The sequence below is a fragment of the Cricetulus griseus genome, chromosome 2 (assembly GCF_003668045.3).
Source record: "Cricetulus griseus strain 17A/GY chromosome 2, alternate assembly CriGri-PICRH-1.0, whole genome shotgun sequence".
Taxonomy (NCBI): domain Eukaryota; kingdom Metazoa; phylum Chordata; class Mammalia; order Rodentia; family Cricetidae; genus Cricetulus; species Cricetulus griseus.
This window is the reverse complement of record NC_048595.1, coordinates 116,758,547-116,781,098: the sequence shown is the minus strand read 5'-3', so window position 1 is coordinate 116,781,098 and position 22,552 is coordinate 116,758,547. Positions and strand designations below refer to the sequence as shown.

Sequence of the window (22,552 nt, the reverse complement as noted above, 5' to 3'; positions counted from 1 at the left end):
CCACAGATCTTTAACTTTGTGCTATCACCTGCCCTGGATTGTGGGAAACTCCTGTCTAAGATTACTTTCATGCTGCCCTAAATTTAGTGGGACCACAGGAAAATAAGATTTTTCACTGTTGAAATACTTTAACAGGCAGTGAGTGGAACTACTACCATAATTCTTGAAGTACACAACAGGTTTAAAGAGCTCAAGGAATGTTTCTTGGCACCCAGAGAAACTGGTTTAAAAAAAATTTCACTGAGTTACAAACTTGTTTAAAAGCTCTAAAGGGGAAATCTTGGAGCAGCCTGCCACCTTCAGGATAACTAACCAATTAACTCAGAGAACACAGGTTTTCGATTCTAAATATCGCATCTACCAAAACATTCCTTATAGCAGTCACCAGAGAAATGTTTCATGATAAGCAAGTGAAAACATTAACATTGTCCTTCTAGTGTTTTTTCCTTACGACGGTGCAGTCTAATTAATAATAGTCATTAAAAAAAATACCCCTCCATTTTTTGCTTTAAATTGGTTAGACACACCAACTATTTCACATAATCTAACAGGCTAAGTACTCTAATAATTTTTTCGACCGTGGTCTAGGAGAAATATTATTAATTCGGAAACTTACTTTCTTGTTGCTGGACTTTAAAAAGCGTATGGGTCAATCACAACATTTCCTTGTGTTATTTCCAACTAGTCTTAAATAAAATCAGTATGAGAGGAATCCATTCGGAAATGAGAAGGAAGGAAGAAATGAAGGAGGTGTCAGAGGAGGGGAAGGGAAGAAAGAATGTGTAATGTTTATTTTTTTGTTTTCCAAATACACTATTAAAGCACAAGTTACACGAGGGTCACTGAGGCTGAGACAGAGAGAAGCAGCAGAGGTGAGAAACGGCACTAAGAACAGGATTCGGTGCTCATGCAGGAATATATCAAATTATTAGTAAGAAAGGAAAGCCTAAAATACATATCATTAGGGTCAATGTGACCGGAAAATGTTTGTAAAGATAGTGGAAGAAGAAAACAAAACAAAACAAAACTGTGGAAATGCGCCAGGCAAGGAACAGGAAAATTAAAGCTGTCAAAATGGCAAAGCGGCAGAGAACGAAGAGTGCTTATTTTCATTTCCCAAAGGCAGAGGCGGGCAAGCTCAGAACCTTGACCCTCTGCACCGTGCGCCCTCCGAAGGGGTTGCAAGATCGCTCTCAGCCCTGAACTCTCTCAATCGGTGGTTTTGCAAGCAAGCGGTCACATGGGCCGCTGCTACCGCGCAGCTCCCTCTTAGACAATGCGGACGCACGTCTGGCTCAGTCAGTCATCCCAGCCGCCAGGGGGCGCCAAGCGCATCCTCGGCGGTTTGCCCGGCGCCTGATCCAGGGCGTGCGCATGCTCGGCGCGCACAGAGGTCATCCGCACCGGCAGGTCACCCGCACCGGCGTGTCCCCACGTGTGCGGCGAGCCGCGGGCGTCAGGATGCGGAGATGGGAGCTCGCGTGAGCCGCGCCGTGAGGAACTTCAACCTGGAGAACCGCGCGGAGCGAGAGATCAGCAGGACCAAGCCCTCCACGGCTCCCAAGCACCCGTCCACGCGCGACCTCCTGCGCGAGCAGCTGAGTCGTGAGTGCCACCCCTCCCGGGAGTCCCATGGTGACATTGAGGTCGTTCCCGGGCGTGGCGGCGGCGGCTGGGATCCCGGCGCTGGGGGCAGTGCAGGGCGCACGCCTGGCCGAGCCTCGTGTTTCCCCCAACTGTGCAGATGATTGTTTCTTTAAAAAAAAAAAAATTAAAGTCGTCTTACGTGTTAACGGGTTTAGAGGAAATTTCCTTTAAGAAAAATCATTGTGTCATTGTGGCCTTTTTCTCTTCTTTTCTGTCCTTAGAGCACCCAGAAATCAAAGAAGAAGTTTCTAGGAAAGATAACACGCTGTTGTCATTGCTAAAAGACGTATATGTGGAGTCCAAAGATCCGGTGTCTTCCCTACCGGTAAAGTATGCTTTTCTCTGATTAAGTAAACAGTTCATTTGGGAGATCTGAGGAAGTGATAAAGAAAAAGGGCAACGGGTGAAATGCAGTGCAAAGTATGTGGTGGTGGTGGTCGGGGGGTGTCAGTGGGCTGCATAGGGCTGTATTCATTGAATGCTTAGGGAGACCCGTGAAGGGATTCGTTGCAGAAAGGATTATTGCAGAAGTGGTAGCCTTTTGGTTAAGGTACTTTCAGAGGTTATCTGGGTGACCAAAGATGACTTTTAGACCTCTTTTCATGTCTGTAAATTTAGATGTTCTTACCTTAACAACAGCATCTGTTTGTGGACTTGTGGGATCATGCTTGTGTTTTTAAGGATGTATCTGGACAGGACATGTAATACTATTGTTAAGTTCATATAATATGCTGCAGTGGTAGGCATGTTACATTCGTCAGGCATTAAGTGTTTATGTGTAGTGATCAAAACAGACCTTGGTCTTACTCTGAGGCCTGTGATGCTGTGAGTGGCTGTACAGCTACAGTGTTGTTACAGGACCTGGAGGAGTAGGGACTGCTTTTGAGGAAGTGACCTTTGAACCTGGGCCTGGAGTGTGAATTGAAGCCTGAATCAGGGAGGCGACCATTGTGGTCAAGGTGCAGTGTTAAGAGTGACTGATGGGGCGTGACAGTCGAAGCTCTCAAAGTTTGTGTTCTAAAAATTTTTTTGTGTGTGCAGCTTAATAGTAGGCAAAAGACTGTACAATTACAGTTACTTGTATAATAGTCATAATTTAGTAGTGACCATAGATAGCATTTAGTTATCACCAGAATCTCACTTAAAGATCCATGATTGAGACCTTAGTATGCTATTTTTTAAGCTGACACTGAGCAGTGCTTTAAAAATTAGCATAAGTTGTTTCATCCCCTTTTTTTAATGTATGGTAAAATGAGTGTGTTTTTATTTTGTGTAGCTACCCAAGGTACTAGTTTTTATTTCTGCTGAGAATTAGTTTTTCAGTTTCTTTTTTTTTCTTTATATTTTATATCTGTGTGGAATTTATAATTTCCTCTGCCTTTCTACTAAATGAAAAGAGGATTTCCATTTTATTAAAAAAAATGGTGTCAATGGAATACTGAAGGGAGGAGGAAAACCTGTTCCATAGGGAATGGAGGGTGGATCTGCCTGGGTTTGGAAGACGAGAGCCACTTTGAGATTTAGGAAGTAAAAGAGTGGGGATGAGTTCCTGAGTCTCACATGGGAATATGAAGGTGGGGTGAGTGATGGTGTGGAGACTGGTTGGAGTGTACATTGTTAGGGGAAGGTGAAGGGTGGATTTTTGAATGATGGCTGGATCCTGAAAGTACATGCCAAGGAGTTTCAGTTTTATCAGGAGGGCTTTGGAGTGTCACTGAAGAGTTTAATGTGGGGAAAAAGTGGTGTTAAATTTGAGAGTGAGCTAGAAGGGAACAAAATTACATAGTTAGAGGAAACCTGCTAGTTGTCTTCTAATAGTTCTTCAAGTCACAGTGGCATAGTTTAGGGTGATTTAGTGTATGGAGGATAAGAGAATGGGATTAAGAGACTTGGGAGCTATTATGAACAGGGTCTGTTCACAGATTAGTTACAGAGGTTGAAGCATGACTTCGAAGCAGGTAGATTAGTAGTTTCAGTATTAGACACTCTGAAGATGAAGTGTATACAAGTCCAAGAAGAGATGCCCATTAGGCATTTTGGATTTGGAGCTTAAATATCCAAAGAAAGATCTTGGTTTGAGGCCACAGATTTTGACATAATTACATGTGGGCCACAACAGGAGGTGGGGAGTGGGTGAAGATCCAGAAGTTGAAGGCCAGCCGGGCATACATAATAACCTGTCACACAAAAAAAAGGAAAGGCAAAGAAGATGTAGTTGGAACTTAATGAGCAACAGAAGGCACAAGAGCCACAAGGAAAATGGAAGAAACTCTGGAAATATGGATAGAAAACTGGGAAAGACAGCATGGAAGCTGAGGGGAACGGGCTTTGGTAGTTACAGGTAGATTTGGACATTATAGTCAACAGTGTCAGGTGTGGTGAGCTGCTGTAGTTATTTCAAATAAATTCTGAAGAGTGCCCCTGAATAAAGCAACTGGGGTCACTAGGGCAGATTTATCATTTAAGCTTTAACTCAATTACAGGACTTATTTAGAGAGATCTTGGCTATGGGTTTGGGAGTCTTAAAAAGATAGTGAAGTTAGAATTTTTATATGTTGGCCAAGAAGTGATGTAGACAGGTGCAGTTGAAAATGGATGCCTGGGACAGTGATGAGCTGTGCTAGAACTGACCAGAAGCCACTAGGAGGAGAAAAGGTTCATTTCATCTGACATATCTAGGTAACCGTTCATCCTTGAGGGAAAGATGGAAAAGTTTTCAAGTCAGTTGTCAGAGCACTGTTAGGATGCTGCTATTCTATGACTAGTGCCATTTTAATCCAGTCAACTCCCATTCTTTTAATATACAAGTTGAGGTTTCCTTACCCAAACTGCTTAGGACCAGAAGTCTTACAGATCTGATTTTGGAATATTTGTAGTACATTCTAAAGCATCTTTGTGGGAGTATCCAATTTTAATCATGAAATTCATTTATTTTTCATATACAACTTAAAGCTTGAAGGCAAGTTGAGGGGTTAGTTAGTCTTAGTGTACTTGCATTTTGACTGCTGATCGTTATAGGGAGTTATATGTGGAAGTTTAACTTGGGGCATCATAGAGCAGTTGAGAAGGTTTGGGATCTAGAGCTTTTGAGTTGATAATGCTTAGTGGAGGTGATGCATTGTTACAATTTTATAGAGCATTTCTTAATTATGGCAAGCTGTAGTTAGGAAGAGACAATTACAATGAGAAAATACAGTTTGAGAAAGTATGTATGTGTTTATTTGAAAGAAAACTTAAGAATCATGGGAGATGTAAATCTTTTTATCCTAAAGTCCTTTTTCTTGTGGTACTAGGTAAAAGATGTTGAAATATGGCAAGAACCAAAGGAATTCAGACTGCCGATAGGACATCACGTGGATAAGAATGTTGTGAACATTCCCAAAGGCAAGATTTCTGTTGTAGAAGCATTGACACTTCTCAATAATCATAAACTTTCTCCAGAAATGTGGACTGCTGAGAAAATTGCCCAAGAGTACCATTTAGAACTGAAAGATGTAAATTCCCTTCTCAAATATTTTGTTACTTTTGAAGTCAAAATCTTCCCTCCTGAAGACAGGAAAGCAATACCATCAAAATGAAGAAAATCATAACAACTTCCTGTATGTGCTCCCAAGCTCTGTCCTGGTTTTTAGTGTATTAAATTATATAAGTCACTGTGAACCGAGTGTCCCTAATTTGAGTACTCTTTGACCTCTTCAGGATTGGTCATAGAATGTTGTTCTTTTTTTTTTTTTTTTAATTTTATGTATGTGTGTAGTTCCTGCATATATGTCAGCATGACTAATCCCATGTATAAATTTATTACATGTATGAGAGGTAATGTGCCATTTTAGACACATCACCTTTTAAATTGATCAAGTGGCCCAAATCATTTAATGTTAAGCTTCACTACTTTCCTGTTTAGGATTGTTTGTTCTTTGTAGGAGCTGCCTAAAGCAAGAGCCCTCCTGACTCCTTCCTGTAAGACTGGCGTTTTGTTAGGGAGAGATTCTCAGCACTGAGACATGGTGACTATTTCCCAATAAACTGAGCACGAAAGTGGAAAAATATTTATTAGCACTCCAAAGAATAAAGGTCCATAGGTTATTTTTTTTTCATTTTGAATTGGTTTTAAATATGAAATAACTTTTTAGAAGAATTTGTGACCTCTGTAACATATTAGCAGTCTCTCTTTTGACAAATAGAAAGAGGTAACTTCAAAAGCTTTTGGAAGGATGGGCAGTTCCGAGCCGGGCGTTGGTGGCGCATGCCTTTAAACCCAGCACTCAGGAGGCAGAGGCAGGCGGATCTTTGTGAGTTCGAGGCCAGCCTGGTCTACGGTGCGAGTGCCAGGATAGGCTCCAAAGCTACGCAGAGAACCCCTGTCTTGAAAAACAAACAAACAAAACAAAAACAAGAATGGGCAGTTCTTACAACTATTTGAACAAATAACTTCCTCTAATATAGAAATAAGGAAAATATGTAAGGGACGGTTAAAAATACAGGGATCTAAATTTTATGATCAAGCATTTTTGCCTGTTTTAATTCTGGGAGAAAAAGTAGCAAGCAGAAGTATAAAATAATCATCCCTGAAGGGACCTGGGAAATTACCAATTTTTTCACCCACTTAAACTTGGGAGCATAACACTCCAGTAATAGAATCTCAGATGAGGTAGCATGATGTGTTATACCTGTGGGTTCTTGGCTATATTGTTTGGTCTCTCTGTAACTGAATTTCTATAAAGGTATAATGCTGTTTTGTGTAAATTCCTGGACAATGGTGAAGATAAATGACAAAGGACCAAGCAAATACAAATCTTCGTAGTTAAAATAGGTGACTAAAGAACATATGACTGAATTGTCTGTAGTTTGATAGGAGGACAGAATTTAGGTTTCCAAAATCCTACTAGTATTTTTATCTATTATGCCAAAAAGAAACACCTTTCAAAAGGACAGAATGGAGTTGGGGGAATTGGGAGTGTCCATATCCTTTCAAGGGAAGACAGATTTCCCTCGAGATTCCTCCAGAAATGATGTGGGAAACTCTGTATGGTGATGGAATTAGGCAGGTATGACAGCAAAAGAGGGAAATGTTTGGAAGTTTGTAAGCTTTTTTCAAAGCTGTCCCAGTGAATAAACTGTACCTAGTTATTAGTGGTTCAATACAGAAGCTTAAGAGAACAGGCTAATCCTAATCAGTGTAAAATTGCATTTGAAAGCGCAGTCAGCTAAAACCGTCCTCCAGTTCAAAATGAATGCTTTAATCACTAGTATTGCCACTTTTGACTCATTTTTCCTGTGTGATTAGGCAGATGTAAATATGGTTTCTATTATTGGAATCACACAATAAAATATTTCCGTTTTACACGGTTCTGCTTTTTTGTTTCATGTAGAACACTGGAATGATAATGTCACAGAAGTTGCATGGATTTCACATTTGGGATAATGGAGTTTAGATTTCAGTTTCATTACTAGCTTTGTCTGAATTGTCCTCAACTCCAAAACCAGCAATCAGTTGCAAATACTTGCAGAGCAGTTTATGTACCAGGCACTAACCTAGATGCTTTACATATATTAATTTGGTTAACATTTACCGCAGGCATGAAGTTCAGAATGTTTTCCTGGGAATGTGATAGCCCAGGGAACAGTAACTTCAAAGATTAGTGGATCTTGAAGATAAAAGAGAATGTTTTGTGCTGACTGTTACACTGGATTGCCTTTTTGGAGATTGTAAGAATTATGTGAAAAATATGCAGGTTGCTTGGGCATAAAAGGCCAAGACTGCTGAAATGCATGCTTGTATGAGTGAGAGTCCTAACATGGACTAACATGTCTACACCCTCTATTGTGAGGGACTTGGCTAGCAGAATTGAGGTTGCTGATTATTTGGATTCTAGATCAGGGATGCTGGTACCAAGTGACTGGTGGAAGGCAGTATTTGGATCTAAAAAAGTGAGGAATGGGGAACTGAGTTTGATGGAAGGGAACTGAATAAAGAGAGAAGAAAAGAATGCCCAGGTTTGGAGTTAGTGAAAATGAGCTGAGAAAAGCTGTTCATGAAGAAGCCTGCAGTTGGTTTGGTAAAACTCCACCATAAAGAGATAGGTTATCCAAACTTGGGGAAGAGGAGTGGGTGGTTTTGATAAAATTCTATCATAAAGAGGGTATCCAAACTTAGACACATCTATTGGGAATACCAACCACTTAGTGTCAACAGGCACACAGATAAACTCAAGTATGTTCACCCAACCATAAAGACATGATTGTGAAGCCATCTGGGTACTTGATGTAACTACCTTAACCATCCATACCTTCTGTTTTCTTTGTGTGGAGGTGCCTTTGTAAGGTCATGCCTTATTGTGTAAGCCAAGATGTCCTCAAACTCGTCAATCCACCTGCATCAGCCTCCCAAGTACCATCCTTAGGTCCAGTGTGTCACTATTAGTGCCTCCGTTACTCAGACCTGCATGTTTGTGTGGGTCTCTAAATACTCAGAAAAGGACATCCTCCTTTCTGTATTTACTCAGTGCTCTTATTCATTTTATTTGATCTGATCTGTGTATGCTAAATAGCTATTTAATACAGAACCTTTTGGTGATGACTTCTATGGACACTGTCCCTCCCCCTCTGCTTAGCCACTGGTTAGTGTTCACAATAAGACTAGCCATGGATTTAGCTTGATCTGACCATAGCCATCTTCATTCACAGTTGCCATAACTGCCCAGGATAACACTGTTTGATTTCCTCTGCAATGGTTAACCTCTCTGACTAGAACCTGGCATAAAGGAACAGATATGATACTAGGTTAAGGTAAACCAGGTACATTCTGACTTGGATGAAGTCACTTTTGCTCTGACTACTTTTATAAGCTTCTGTCTTTCTGACCTGTGTCGTGAGCATCCCCCAGGTCCTGATGTCAGCAGTAGTGCTTAAGTCTCCAATAAACTGTACTGCAATCTTTAAAAAGAAAAGTGTGTTGTGAGGACACATGCCAGAGCCTGTGCACGGAGGTAAGAGGGTAACAGGTGAGTTGATTCCTTCCTTCATACAGGCCCCAGGGATTGAACTCATTGCCAGGTATGGTGGCTAGTGGTTTTCCTTAAAGAGCCATCTCGATGGTCCTGGTTTTTTCTTGTTGTTACATAACACTATGGCACTGATTCTCATACACCAACACATTTGTTCAAAACAATCAGTGAACCAGTCAATACCCTGGTTAAATGAGTAAAGAAGTCCTAGATTGATTATCTGAATCCATGAAGGAAGTATGGCTTGTATATTGGATGTTACATGACCCACTTGTGAATTAGTATGGGCACATCCCAAAATCGCTTCTGTTGAATATCTCTTATCCCACGGAGGAAAGAAAGGTCAGCATCTTGCTATTGCAGGGAAATTGCTATTGCTATGGGCACTTCAAGTGGCTGCTGATGACCCTGTAGCTGTAGACAAGAATATGGAGAAAGCTTTGGGTCTAATATATCAATCCTCTGGCCTGTCTGGTCTCAGGGTCTTCCCTGACGGAAACAATGGAAGATGAGAATGCCAACCTAGAAACCATCGCTCACTTGGTTCCACTGAGGGGACTAGAACAGCAAGATAAAACAAGTTTGAACAATCAGGTTTGAGTAATCATAATCAGAATGAAATGTAAAGCAGGAGCGTAGAGAAGAGAGGACACTCACCTCTGATACTTGCTTTTATTTATTTGTTTAGTCTCTCTTAATCAGTACAAGGGAAACAGAATATTAGCAGAGTGAAGAGAGCCTCCTATGTCAGTAACCAGGACTACTACAGAATTTGTAAATGTTACAAAAACTTTTAATTAACTGCTTAGTGAGTTGAACTTCCTGGATGGTGAGACTGGGCCATAGGAAGGCGTGGCATTTCTCTGGCCGAAAACAGAGCTGAAAAAGTGAGCAATGTTACTGTTCATCTCAACCCTAATCTAGTTGCCCATATGATGCCTGCCAGATCCTGGGAAATCCTTTTCTTACAGAGTGGATCTTCTTGGGTATGAGAGGCATGCCTAAATGAGATCGATTCCCCAGGACAGTTGCCTCCTTATCCACGGAGACACACTGACAAAGCCCAAAATATTCTGTGGGAAATGGGTATGCAATAGGCCCTTTATGCTTCTGTGGGCTGAGGACCCAATAAGTCAGATTTTCTTTTTTTAGTTCCCAGAAAGAAAACAAACAAAAACATCAAATACCCCTCAAGAATGGTACAGCTGCTTTTTCTTCCTCCTCAGCTCAGTTGGTGGGCAAGTTGTCTTAGAATATAGTCAAGGCCGTTGCTAAACTGAGACTACATCTGACTCAGTGCACCTTCCCACAAAAGAAAAGCAGAGGCAAGCATACTGAAAATAAGAGGGCTGGTCCAAAAAAGCAGAGGTGGGGTGATGTGCTTACAAGCAAGTGTAATCTTGCCACCCCTGTGGAAGGAGTTCAAGCCTGAGCAACCTTTTCTTCCTGCTGCTTCTACAGCGAAGGTGTAGAATCTCCTCTCTCCAGCATTGCCAACTGCTGGAATGGGATCCCTGCTCCACTCCTGTGAGTAAAGGCTATAGAAGCAATTAGAGGCCTCATGGTGGACTCACTATTGGTCTGATGGGGGATGTCCTCCTGTATATATGTTTCTCTTATTGGCTGATGAATAAAACACTGATTGGCCAGTAGCCAGGTAGGAAGGATAGGGGCTACCAGGCAAGGAGAAGGATGGGAAGAGGAGGCAGAGAGAGGCCATGGAGAGACGCCATGCTGCTGAAGGAGTAACATTCAGATTATGGGTAAGCCACAGCCTCGTGGCGATACATATATTAATAGAAATGGGTTAAGAATTAAGACAGCTAGTCAATAAGAAGCCTAAGCCATTGACCAACAGTTTATAAATTAATGTAGCATCCATGTGCTTATTTGGGGCTGCAGGGCGGCGGGACCTGGAAGGACAGAAACTTCCATCTACACTGGTCCTTCAAGTATAAGATCTGATAGATACATGTGCTAAATATACACTGATGAACTACTGCTCAGAATGTTCTATGAGGGCCTAGGTAGTAATTGGTGGTTTTACCAAGGAAGCATTACTCCTCCCAGCTTGCATATTTGTTACCAATCTCCCCAGTCTCTAAAACATACCAAAGACAACTACTCTATTAGGGAAGATATTATAGACCTCTGGGGTGTGTGTGTCGGGTGGGGGAGTGTTGGATTTTAACCCAAAGTTCAGGCAGTAAAGACAGCATTACAAGGAGAACAGTAGGACCCTATTAACCTCCCCACATCTAAGCAGGTAATAAATACCAGACAATACAAGTTTTCAGGGGGCATGCTGTGATTGGAGAGCCCATATAAGAATAACAGTGAGTGCTAGGATTTGCCACCTGCCCACCATGCTACAATAGCCTGTCTGGGTGGTGGAAAAGCTTGATGGAATTTGAAAATGACTTTGACTACAGGGTGATGTGGTATCTCCTATTCATGCTGCTGTATCTAACATTATTAAAGTAGTATAAAAAACTCATTCACTTTGTTCTGTAAATGCTGTCTGAACTTAACTGATGCTCTTCTCAACAGTGCCTCATACACTAGTTTGTCTTCTCTTGGGAGGGAATACCTTGGCCACCGTAATACTGCCTCAGAGATATCATTACCATCCTACTGTCATAGCATGGTAACTTGGAACCCCTCTGTTCACATTACATGCAGCCATTAATATAGATGATATCATTGTTAAGAGGGAAGAATTACTGGGGACAGTAGAATGATTATATAGTCATCTATGCATAAGGCAACTGACTGGCAGCTCCTAAAGTTATGGCCCTAGACCATCTGTGAAACTCTTATGGGTGCTCTTGTTGGATTCCAGATGCAAAGAGATATAAAGTGCAAATCTTACCCATCCCTCATATCACTAAAGATTCACAGGCTTTTGAGAGGTTCCCAAATCATTGGTGGGCTTTCCTTTCTCATGTACCTTCCTGCCTTTGTAACACTATTTGCAGATTAAGAAGGGAGCCGCATAAGACTGGGACCCGCATAAGGGTCCCAGCAGAAAGCATTTATCAAGACATTATGACATGCAACTGCAGTTAAAAGTCACTAGATGGCATGAGTTGGGCTCTGGCCTGAGTAACAAGGACAGAAGTTCTAAAGTGTTGATCACTTTCTGGGAGAGAGCTGAAACTAGATACAATCCTTTTACAACAGCAGTTTCAAGCAGTGTACAGTGGTATTCTACAGGTGGGGCTTCTTAGCAGTTATTATGTAAACTGGCCTTCCTGGCCTCACTCTTCCTGCCTTACAGACACCTGCTGAGTTATATGCAGGTTTACAACAAAGTGTGTTTTCCAGTAGCTTATTAATTTATAAGTTGTGCTCACCCTGAAACTGCCTAACAACCCTAAGTGGCCACCCCAGGGCTATGGCTATAGAAAGTGTAAGAGAAGGTTGCTGTCAGACCTGAAAATGTTTGCTATCAACATGGGCCCAGCAGAGTATCTATCTGTTGCTGAAATGTAATTTGTCACTGGTGCTGTCTGATTTGAAGCAGGAGAAAATCAGAACAGCTAACATGCACAGTTAACAGGTAGTATGGCTGAAGATAACTCATAAGCCATGGACACTTCTTGTTTGTACCAACAATTGTGGAAGGACCTGAGACCATCTACTTGTGAGGACTGTGTCATATGGAACAACTATAACCTAGTCTAGGACTTTCCTAGAAAAAGAGTGAGCTAGCCTACAGGTGGTATTCAAAGTCTGGAAACTTAACCTGTGATATAGATCCTCATATCATGTTTTTTTGTTTGTTTGTTTTTGTTTTTCTGAGTTTTTTGAGACAAGATTTCTGTGTTGCTTTGGAGGCTGTCCTGGAACTAGCTCTTGTAGACCAGGCTGGTCTCGAACCCACAGAGATTCACCTGCCTCTGCCTCCCAAGTACTGGGATTAAAGGAGTGTGCCACCACTTCCCAGCTCCTCATATCATGTTGAAGTTACGTTAGCTTAATTCATAATATATATGAAGCACTTTCTTTTCCAAATATAACCAAGCAGCTCAGTTGTTGAAGTGAAAGAGAAACAAAAACATCACGCAAAATTAAAGCAACCAAGACTGAGCCTATTAGGTGAAACTATTCTGGCTGGCTGTGTTGAAACTTTGGGAGAAATGATAATCAGAAGATCGGCAGAGTTGTCTTACTTACAAGTCAGCCGTGTCTTGCAATACTCCTTTGGCAATGCCAAAACCCCAAACAGGCTCAAGGCATTGTGGAAGAGGAGAGTGCATAGGATTCTGAGAGCCAGATAGGAGGATGCTGTTCATGGATTCGGCTTGTTCTGTCCCCAGCCATCTCCAGTCTTAATGGCCGTGATTACCCTGTAATCACCCGGAGTGATCACCCCAGTTTTCCCATGGCATTTCACAGCACACTATAGTCAAAATCATTTGATTGTTATGGAGATGTATGGCATTGACCTTTGTACCAAAAATATACCTGATTGTTGGATTTTTAGCTTAGGATAAGTCAAGTGACTTCTGGTTTTGGTGGAGTCAGTTCTTTCCTGATTAGGAAGAGTCTATCTTTTCTGCCCTGAATGGTAAGGCTCCATTATAAAGGAAGCCACACTTCCATGGAACAGTTGTTGACAACTTTTTCTTAGTGTTCAGCAATTCTGTATGTTAAACCCCCAATTATCATTACATTATCTGTGATCCTGAATATCTGCTTTTTTTTTTTTTACTAGTTATCATATACTAGGACCAAATTATTCTAGAACAAGCTGTGTCATGGAGGCATACATTAATATAGCAGAGGTATAGTAGAAGAACTCAATTTTTAGAACAAAATTCCAAAGTTCTGTCATTTTTCATGGATGTTCTGAAATACATATTGAGTATCAACAAAATTCTTCCTTCTGATTACTGTGAGTATAGGAGCCACAGAGACGTCATTACAAAATGACTAATGTCCTAGTTTGCTTCTCTGTTGCTGTGACACAACACTGACCAAACTCAACATGGGTTTATTATACCTTCCAGATTGTAGTATATTGTCAGGGAAGCCAGGCCAGGAGCTCAAGTGGCAACCTAGATGCAGGAACTGAAGCAGAGACCATGGAAGATGTTGCTGACTTGGTCACTTTCAGGCTCATGCTCACCTCCCTTTCTTATTCAGCCCAGGCAACCTGCCTAGGGATTGTTCGGCCCCCAATGAATGTGGCTCACTCTCATCAATCAGCAGTCAAGACAACGCCTCACAGATATGACCACAGGACAGTCTGATGAAGGCAGATCTTCAACTGATGTTCCCTCTTGTTGGCAATCAAGATTAACCCTCACAAAATGATCTGGTGACAAGAATATAATCAAAATGGAATATGAACAAGCCACTGTATGGATCTTGAGACATAATCTCTAAGTAGAAAAGAAATAGAGTGCAGTCTTGATGAACAGGAAGATTTCTTGGTTGTGTGAGAAGGTATGGCATTTGGAAAAGATCCAGAGTTTTAAAAAACAAAGTCACCCAACTAAAATGACTCTTACTTTTTAACCTTTCACTGCTCCAGAGCAAGCAAGGTGTTGAAAGGATTTATGTGCAGGGTTATCTGCCACCATCTGCACAGGAATTCAAGAGTTGATAAGGAGAGTCGCTATCTTTAGTATGGGTGGAGATGGGGCGTGTGTGCACGTGTACAGACCAGCAGTCAAACTAGAGTGTCACTTCCTCAGGTGTGTTCTCCCTTGTTCTTTGAGACTAGGTCTCTCTATAGCCTCGAGTTTATCCAATAGGCCAGACTGGCTGGACAGAAAGCCTCAGGGAGCTGTGTGTCTTCACCCCCATGACACGCCCTCACTCCCATCTTTTTCTATGGGTTCTGGAGCTCCAACTCCTGTCCTCATGCTTACACAGGAAAGCACTTTACTGACTGAGATATTTCCTAAACTCAACAATGTCTAAAGTAAGCCTCAGGCCATCTTCTATTTCCAGAAGGATGAATATTGATTAAATTTAGTAATACATGCTTAGTAGCAAAAATTTCATTTACAGCTAATGAGGTTTGGGTACTTTTGTTCTGTAGCAATATGCGTTGTAGCATATTGCATGGGAAATGCAGCCAATTTTTCCTTAAATATCTCATTGCCTTACAAGGTAAACATAACCCAAACGATCCAGCAATTTAACTGAACTATAAAATAAAGATCGCTAATTTTCCTTCAGAATTGTCTGTAATTGCCTTTCATTTTTCAGTGATGCTTTTTGCACAGCAGTATGTTTTATATAACTTTAATTTACTTTAAATTTAACTTGTTTTCAAAATAGTACATTATGATGTGGCACTTCTTTATTATGGACTTGTAAATATTTAAAAAGTTGTTATTTCATAGATGCTCATATAAGAAATAGTACAATGAGCTCCAATTTGGAGTTCAGATTATTATCAGCATAGGGGATGCTTGCAGTCACCGTGTATTCAACGCTGGCTATTCATTCCCCTTTAGTTCATTGTGCCCTTCTTGCCGCCCTGCTTTCAGTTCATTATTGGGGTTGGAACTCAGACCTGCACGTGCTAGGCTAGTGCTCTAGCACTGAGCTGTGTCCCCAGACCTCATAATCATTACTCACTAGTCAGTCATGTCTGTATCAGTCTTCTGCTCCTACAGCTTACCATGACAGATGAGGTTGATTCAGACAGGAGTAAGCTATTTAAAATGTATTGTGGAGGGAGGGAGAGAGGAAGGGAGGGAAGGGAGGGAGGGGAGGGAGGGAGGGAGTTATGTTCTATCATACAAGTATCCAGAAATATAGCCTCATCAGAACCAAACAGTTATAGTCTGTCCTCTTCTTTTACTATATCTATATCTATCTATATCTGATTCTGTATCTGTATCTGTATCTGTATCTGTATCTGTATCTGTATCTATTGGTCCCTGACTCTGATATGTCTTGAAAACACGCAAAAGTTAAGGAAGACAAAAATTTAAAGACCTAATTTAAGAGGAATTGAGTCTCAAAACAGCCTTCTTAATGAGGCCCTTAAATATTTAGGTCATGACATTCTATTTTTTGAGAGACCCACTTCTAGATAGGGTAGGTGAATGACCCACTTCTGAATGTAGATGTAAAATGAAAATAGTTTTAAACTCTCTCTCTCTGATTGCTCAGGTAATTGTTAACTAAAAAGAAGATAAACTTTTAAACTTTGCTTAATAGTTTTTCAAGAAAGGTAGCTTTTCAAATTATTCTCTGAAGTCAATATTGCTATCAATTACTCACTTATCATAAGTATTTGTTCGTCTATTTTGTAGGCACTTGTGTAGAAGCTGTATAGTGCAGACAACAATCAAGGCCCAAGTCTGTTGGACCTTACAGCTGAGTCATGAGTTGCTATTCAGTTATCCCAATAAGAAAACATCCCAAGACCTTTAAGTTAAAACAGCTACTTTTCTTTCCCGTGGATCTAGAGCAGGAACTCAATGGAGTGAGTCTCCTTTGAGATCTCGGGTGTATTTGAAGCTTATCTGGCCTAGACATCAAGGAGAACCCACTGTCATGGTAGGAGTCAACTGTTTGTCAGCTGGGGTTCATCCAAGGTTATGAACCAGCTTCTGTACACAGCATACACCTGCAGCCTGGACTTCCCAAAATCCAGTGATCAGAAGGGTTTCAAAATAAAATGTAAGATAGACTGTAAGTGTAAGTTCTTTGGGTCAATTTAGGTCATTTTGACAACATTAGCTTTAATACATAGGTTAAGGTGGTACCTGCTAGAAGTTCACTATAAAGCTACAATTTCCCCCGTTTTTAGTTAATTGATTGTTGATTAGGGATGGACATGAAAAGTGTAGAAGTGTTCTGTCTTGATCTGGGTGGACACTGAGTCAGCAATTTCATTAGTATATACAAGTGCACAAATCTATCTTAAAGTATACAGATTACACTAAAAATAAACAACTTTGCATAATTTTTATGATATAATTAATTATTGGATAAGATAAAGAAATCAAACTCACAGTCCCTATCATGTGACCAGTCTAGTAAATCTTGTTTTTTATGAAACACACACATTCTATTGGTCTGTGGCTCTGAGATATCATATCATCTCATTTTAAAACTTTGCATTTGTCAAAAAACTGGCTGTGTAATCTTAAAATGTCCTCAAAAATAAAAACTTCAATAAAAATTAAAAGTACTCTTCATAACAAAACCAAGCCCACACCCCCCCTTGGCATCCATCCCTTTCATACTGTGAACTTTTTGGCTGTTTTGGAAGTCCTTCTGATAAGCTCCCAGCTACAGGACTGTAAATCTCACATTCTCACCTTTCTCCAATTCACCCCAGCATCCAACTTCTTTTTCACTGTGTCTGTCTGTGCTTCATTTGGCACGTGATATTCAGACTGATTTGTCAAAAAAAATTGTGACTGTTAAACTGCTATACACTTCATGTTAAATTCATCTGTCATTTTTAGGTTGAAGCACAAATTCCTTATATTATGAGAAAATCCAGGTCAATGTAATCTCTCCAAAATCATCTCTCATTGCTTTCCTGATAGGAACACTGTTTCCTTACATGGTGGGTATTTCCTGTAACCTGAAATACAAAATAACACTTTGGAGATTTGTTGAAGAAGAATTTAGTTCAATTTTAGCTCCTGGATATTTATTGATTAGTTACTAGCTGCAAGAATAAGGAGATTCCTTGCTCACTGAAATAAGAGATGGGTACAAATTATCCCATCACAGAGCAGAGTTTAGTAAGTCAATACAAAAAGTCAAAGAGGGGTGAGAGGCCTGTTGAGCAAGACTTATTTGCCTTAACTAATGGTATTGTCCCAAGGAGAATAGAGCTTCTACTTAAGGTGTAAAAGCATATAATTTTAACTAGCTCTCTAAAGAATTTGGCTTTTTCCCAGAGTATCTTTGAGGAACATAGCTGTGGCTGATATGACCTTGCTCATGCTGGTGGTTTTGTTGAGCCAGATATTACTGAGAAAATATTTTTTTAATGTTTGTGGAGAAAGTGAGAACCCTGGTGCAATCTGAGATTCTCATTTCATTGGATTGCTACTGTCTTTTTATACCTAGTGTTTATATGCATATGCATTAGAATCCTTTGGTTATGTGACTGCCATAGAAAAGCACATTCGGCTAGCCTGCTCCAGCTACTCACCAGAATACCACAGACCAGGTGTTTTACACAGCAGAACTATATTTTCTTATAGTTTTAAAGAATGGAGTCCAAGTTCAAGCATGATTGTTTTTTTTCTGACAATGTTTTTCTTGGCTTGTAGATTGTAGTAAAGTAGTTTCTTATCAGCTTCTCACCCACAAATAATGACACAGAGACTTACAGGCTTGGTCTATAGTTTAGGTTTGTTTCTACCTAGCTCTTATAACTTAAATTAACCCATTTATGTTAATCTCCATTCTATCACATGGCATTGCCTCTCTTCCATCGTGTACCACCTGTTTCTTCTCTGTGTCTTCTGGTGTCCCTTGTGTGCCTCAATTCATCTCCTGCTTCCTTTCTCTCTACGAGGAAGTTCCACCTATTCCTCCTTCCTAACTCTTGGCTGTTCATCTTTTCATTACAACAATCACAGCAATATGTCTTCACACAGTGTACAAATACAGTGTACAAATATCCCACAATAGCAGATGACGGTCTTCTTCCTGTGTCTTCCCATGAGCTTTCTGCTGTGCCTACTTATATCCCAATGCTCTGTTTTTACAAGGACAGCAGTCATTTGATTGGGGTTCACCCAGTGACTTTGTGTAAGCAATTACCTAAATAAGTGATTAATTTGCGAACTCTCTCTGGTCCTCTGGTTTTTATGGCCTTTCTGACCCCTCTTCCGCAATGTTCCCTGAATCATAGGTGAAGAAGTATTATGTAGTTGTATCCATTTGGACTGGGCATACATCAATAAAAAGAAACATTTTTTAAAAAGTGACCTCTAAGAGAACATTTTTCTAAGCCAGGAGTAGTGACACACTAGGGAGGCTGAGGCCAGGCTGGAATCACATGGTGAGACTGTCTCAAAAAAATCAAATAAAAATGAAGTATAAATGGCAGAAAAATAGCTTAACAGTAAAAAACTCTTGCTGCCAAGATTGAACCTAAATTCAATATCCAGAACCAAAGAATCAATTTCTTTAAGTTGTCCTCTGGCCACTACATTTGTGCTATGGGATGAATGTATATGCACACAAAATACATAAATACATGAATATATAAAACAAACCCTATAAAATGCAAACATGTTTACTTAACAAACTATTGAGAGATAAACCCAGAATACATTTAACTTGTTCTAGAAAAAAAATTCCTTTCAAAAACTCAAACTATTTTAAGAATTTAATAGGCTGTTACATATTTGAAGTGACTATGAATACCTCTTCTTGCCTCAGCTGGGAGACATTTTCCAGGGAGAAGTCTCAAACAGATGTTACATCCCATGGTGACTCTACAAGGGAAAAAACTTCACTTCTTTCAGAATATTGTATAACTCTGGCTTGTCATTGGTACAGTTTCTCTGTTGGCTACCTTGAGCTTGAAGACTTTTTGAAGGTAAATCTTTATGACACTAACAATCTGTGGGAAACCCAAATGAAAAACCTTATATTATTTTCTAGAATAGCATAAACTCATGAGCTGTTGAATTCATGATAGACAAAAGATGGATAATGATACTGTCATCATGGCATATACATAGTGTTTGTTTTTTGACTGTCATAAGGCCAAGAACTTTCCTGATTTTTATCCTCTATATTAGTCTATGTGGTAGCTCATTTCTATATTCACCAGTTTACAGACAAGAAAACTGTATATATTGGGTGGTTAAGAAACTTCTTACTCAAGGTCATATTGAAAGACATAGGGGAGAAGCTACCTCAGACATGCTTCCCCTCCAGAGGCCTCATCTGAACCACAGTGGTGATGGAGCAGCCATCACCACTACACCTGCATTCTAAGCTCCGAACAAACAAGAATCTTCTTTGAGGCTAAAAGCCAATACAATTGGTATAAAGAACAGCTTCGAATAGTGAAATCTTCAACAGATGTCACATTCAGTGGTGAATCTTACAGGGAAGATAAGATGGTCATTGAGCTGGGCAGAAAAGGAAAGAAGGGAATTTGTCATGGAAGAAAAACAAGTACATAAAGGGACACATGGCAAGGATAAGAAGATAGAGAACGTGCAGGTCACAGTTTTACCTTGTGTCATTCCATCCCACATGCCTGTTTCCTGCCAAGGGCTATGCTTTTGGCTTCTTTTACAGGCTTGAGGGACATGGACCATTGTGGTGATATTGTGTTTATGGTCCAATAAATAAAGCTTGCCTGAAGATCAGAGTGCAAAGCTAGCCACACTAGTCAACTATAGAGGCCAGGCAGTGGAGGCACACACCTTTAATCCCAGCAGCCACACTAGTTAGCCACAGAGGCCCAGCAGTTGTGGTGCACACTTTTAATGCTAGCACTAGAGAGGAATATAAGACAGGAAGAGACAGAAGTCAGGCAGTCTGCAGTCACACTGAGGACAGGATAGCCCTTTGTGGTCTGAACTTTGGTAGAGGTAAGAGCTCTGTTTAGATGTACTAACCTCTGTATGGAAACCAGGACATGTGTTACATTGGGGTAGGGATTTTGCATTGGTTTCTACAGGAGAAGAAAAACTTTGGATACCATCAAAGTTGATCAAGATTCGACTGGAAAAGGAAAAACCTCTCGATGAGGACAAATGACAGGTATTCTACTAAGGTATATCTTATAAACTAAATAGAAACCTCCCAAAGGAAAGGGAAGTGTTTTGCTTTTATCTTCACAGGAAAACTCATCTTCAGAAGGCAAAGGACACTGCATGGGTAGATACTTAAGAAGAAAAGGTAGCTATAACCATCAAATAGAAGGAATGTGCCATATGGTAAACTTTACAGCTGTCTCTCAAAAAACTCTATTTCTCTTTATTTCCTAGTCCCTATTCAATTAAACCAATGCTGGATTTAGAGGTGGATTTGGCTTTCCTCCTCTAAAATCCAAGCACATTATTTAACTAAGCTTTAGTGTTTCTGTGTTGTATCAAGAAGCCAATTGATGTAATACAGAATAAAAGAAGAATTTGGGGACTGTCTTTGTCTTTTCTTGGATCTTTCTCTCAAGGTGTACACCCTTTCATAATTGTTATGCTCTCATGGTTGCATTCCCTAGCATGTGTACATACACAAGCAAACATTTCTCTGCTAACTGTTTATGTTTGAGTCCCACACAGCCAATGAAGACCTGCCTGATAGCAATCCCTGGACACCCTGGAAAGAAAATGGGCCACACCTCCTCGACTGCCTGGATCCAACTTGCTCCATTTCAACTGACACTCCGGCCAGAGGTTCGGGTACTGACTTCAATCAAGTTGAGGATTTCAATCGAGATCTTCAATCAAGTGAATCCCATCTAACATGGACTGGATACTAACATTTTCTTTCTACAGGACCCCACATGACTATCATCGTCCCATTTCAGCAGGAAGTAACTTGGAGAATGCTATGCCCCCTTTCCCCATTATTGTCACTTAGGATAATGTATATACCTAGTTAGGAATAGCTTCCTATTGTTTATGGTTCGGATTGGAAGGAGGTGTTCAGGCTTGGACACCTCTTTCAGATGACTTTAGGGTTTAGTTAAAATAGATAGTTAGGAGGTGACATAAGCAGATTGTTGTGTCTTCTTATATTTTACCCTTATACTGTTAAGTTTTAATCCTCTTTTAGACTAAAAGGGGAATTGTAGGGGAAGCTGTAGCCACGCCTTCTTATGGGCTGGCTACAGGAGTACCTGACCAGGCTTGTGAAGGCGTGGTCAGAGTGAGTAGGGGGACTGCGTTTTCGGTTTCGGTTTCTCTCTTTTGCTTCTTGCTGTACAGACTACCACCGGCTGGCTGGTTCGCTCTGTAAGTAAGGCTTTTCCCTATTAAATACCCTTATATTTCTACCTGACTCCGTATTGGTAATTTCCCACTATACTCTGTAGTGACTTGTCTGCTTTGCTTTTCTAATATTTAGCTTGAACCCCAAAATCTGTCTCTGGGTTTTTATTATTAGTGCTACAGACCATTCCTTCTGGAATATGTCTCTTTATCTAGAGTCTCCATATTTTCTTTTTGCCTCATTTTTAATGAGTCAGTGCTGGCCTTTGAGGTTTGTCTTCATGGTTTTCTGTGTGGTATCCGTGGTGATCAGTACAGGCTTCAAAATGCTGAGTAATTAGACATTCACATCTCAGACATCCCATGTTCAGAGAAGGGTGGTGAGCCCCTTAAAATGAGACACCTAAGAAGAGGCACCAGGAGCTCTCTCATCTCTTGACATAGCTTATTGTGTTTATTATGGCATTTTAGTTGCTATGGTGACAGGAAGCCGAGCCTGAGTAGGGAGGGGTGATAAAAGGCTTTTGGTCTGAGGGGAAACCAATAAAGGCTCTGTGTATTACCAAAGCTCGTTTTTTGTTCATGAAATGGCCTTGGCTCCCATGTTGTTATTTCAGCACTCAAGAGGCAGAGGCAGGTGGATTTCCATGAGCTTAAAGGCAATCTGGTCTGCATAGCAAGTTCCAGGACAGCAAGGGCTATAGAATGGGATGTATCAAAAAGAAAAAAAAAAAAAAGAAAAGAAAGAAATCTGACACCGTGTGCTTCTTTCCTCTGGCTAACTTCTTCCATTACCTCCTTCCCTTAGCATATATTTAAAGTCAAGTTCTTAAAAGCATCGCTTCAGGTTCTCCTGGCCTATCCTTCATCGGCTAGTATTTAATATCTTCAGAATGATTTCTCTATTCTTATCACTTATGAATCTTGTATGAAAATTATAATTTAAACACAGGTTTATTCAGCCATAATTGACCCTTATTGTTATTCAAGGTCAGT

At 40.5% G+C, this 22,552-nt stretch overlaps 1 protein-coding gene across 1 annotated transcript; it reads left to right on the top strand.

Annotated features, from left to right (window-relative positions):
• The first annotated feature begins 1,369 nt into the window (after positions 1 to 1,369).
• On the top strand, positions 1,370 to 6,991 carry Ndufaf4 (NADH:ubiquinone oxidoreductase complex assembly factor 4). Its single transcript, XM_027403444.1, has 3 exons — positions 1,370 to 1,605; positions 1,869 to 1,972; positions 4,941 to 6,991. The coding sequence occupies exons 1-3, from the start codon at positions 1,470 to 1,472 to the stop codon at positions 5,223 to 5,225; spliced, it is 525 nt and encodes a 174-aa protein (XP_027259245.1). The 5' UTR covers positions 1,370 to 1,469; the 3' UTR covers positions 5,226 to 6,991.
• Positions 6,992 to 22,552: the final 15,561 nt, after the last annotated feature.

Bases quoted from the DNA above. Each gene is read 5' to 3' on its own strand.
- Ndufaf4 (XM_027403444.1), top strand. From the start codon at position 1,470: ATGGGAGCTCGCGTGAGCCGCGCCGTGAGGAACTTCAACCTGGAGAAC. The intron at 1,606-1,868 runs GTGAGTGCCACC...TTCTGTCCTTAG, and splicing joins CCTGCGCGAGCAGCTGAGTC to AGCACCCAGAAATCAAAGAA. The intron at 1,973-4,940 runs GTAAAGTATGCT...TTGTGGTACTAG, and splicing joins ATCCGGTGTCTTCCCTACCG to GTAAAAGATGTTGAAATATG.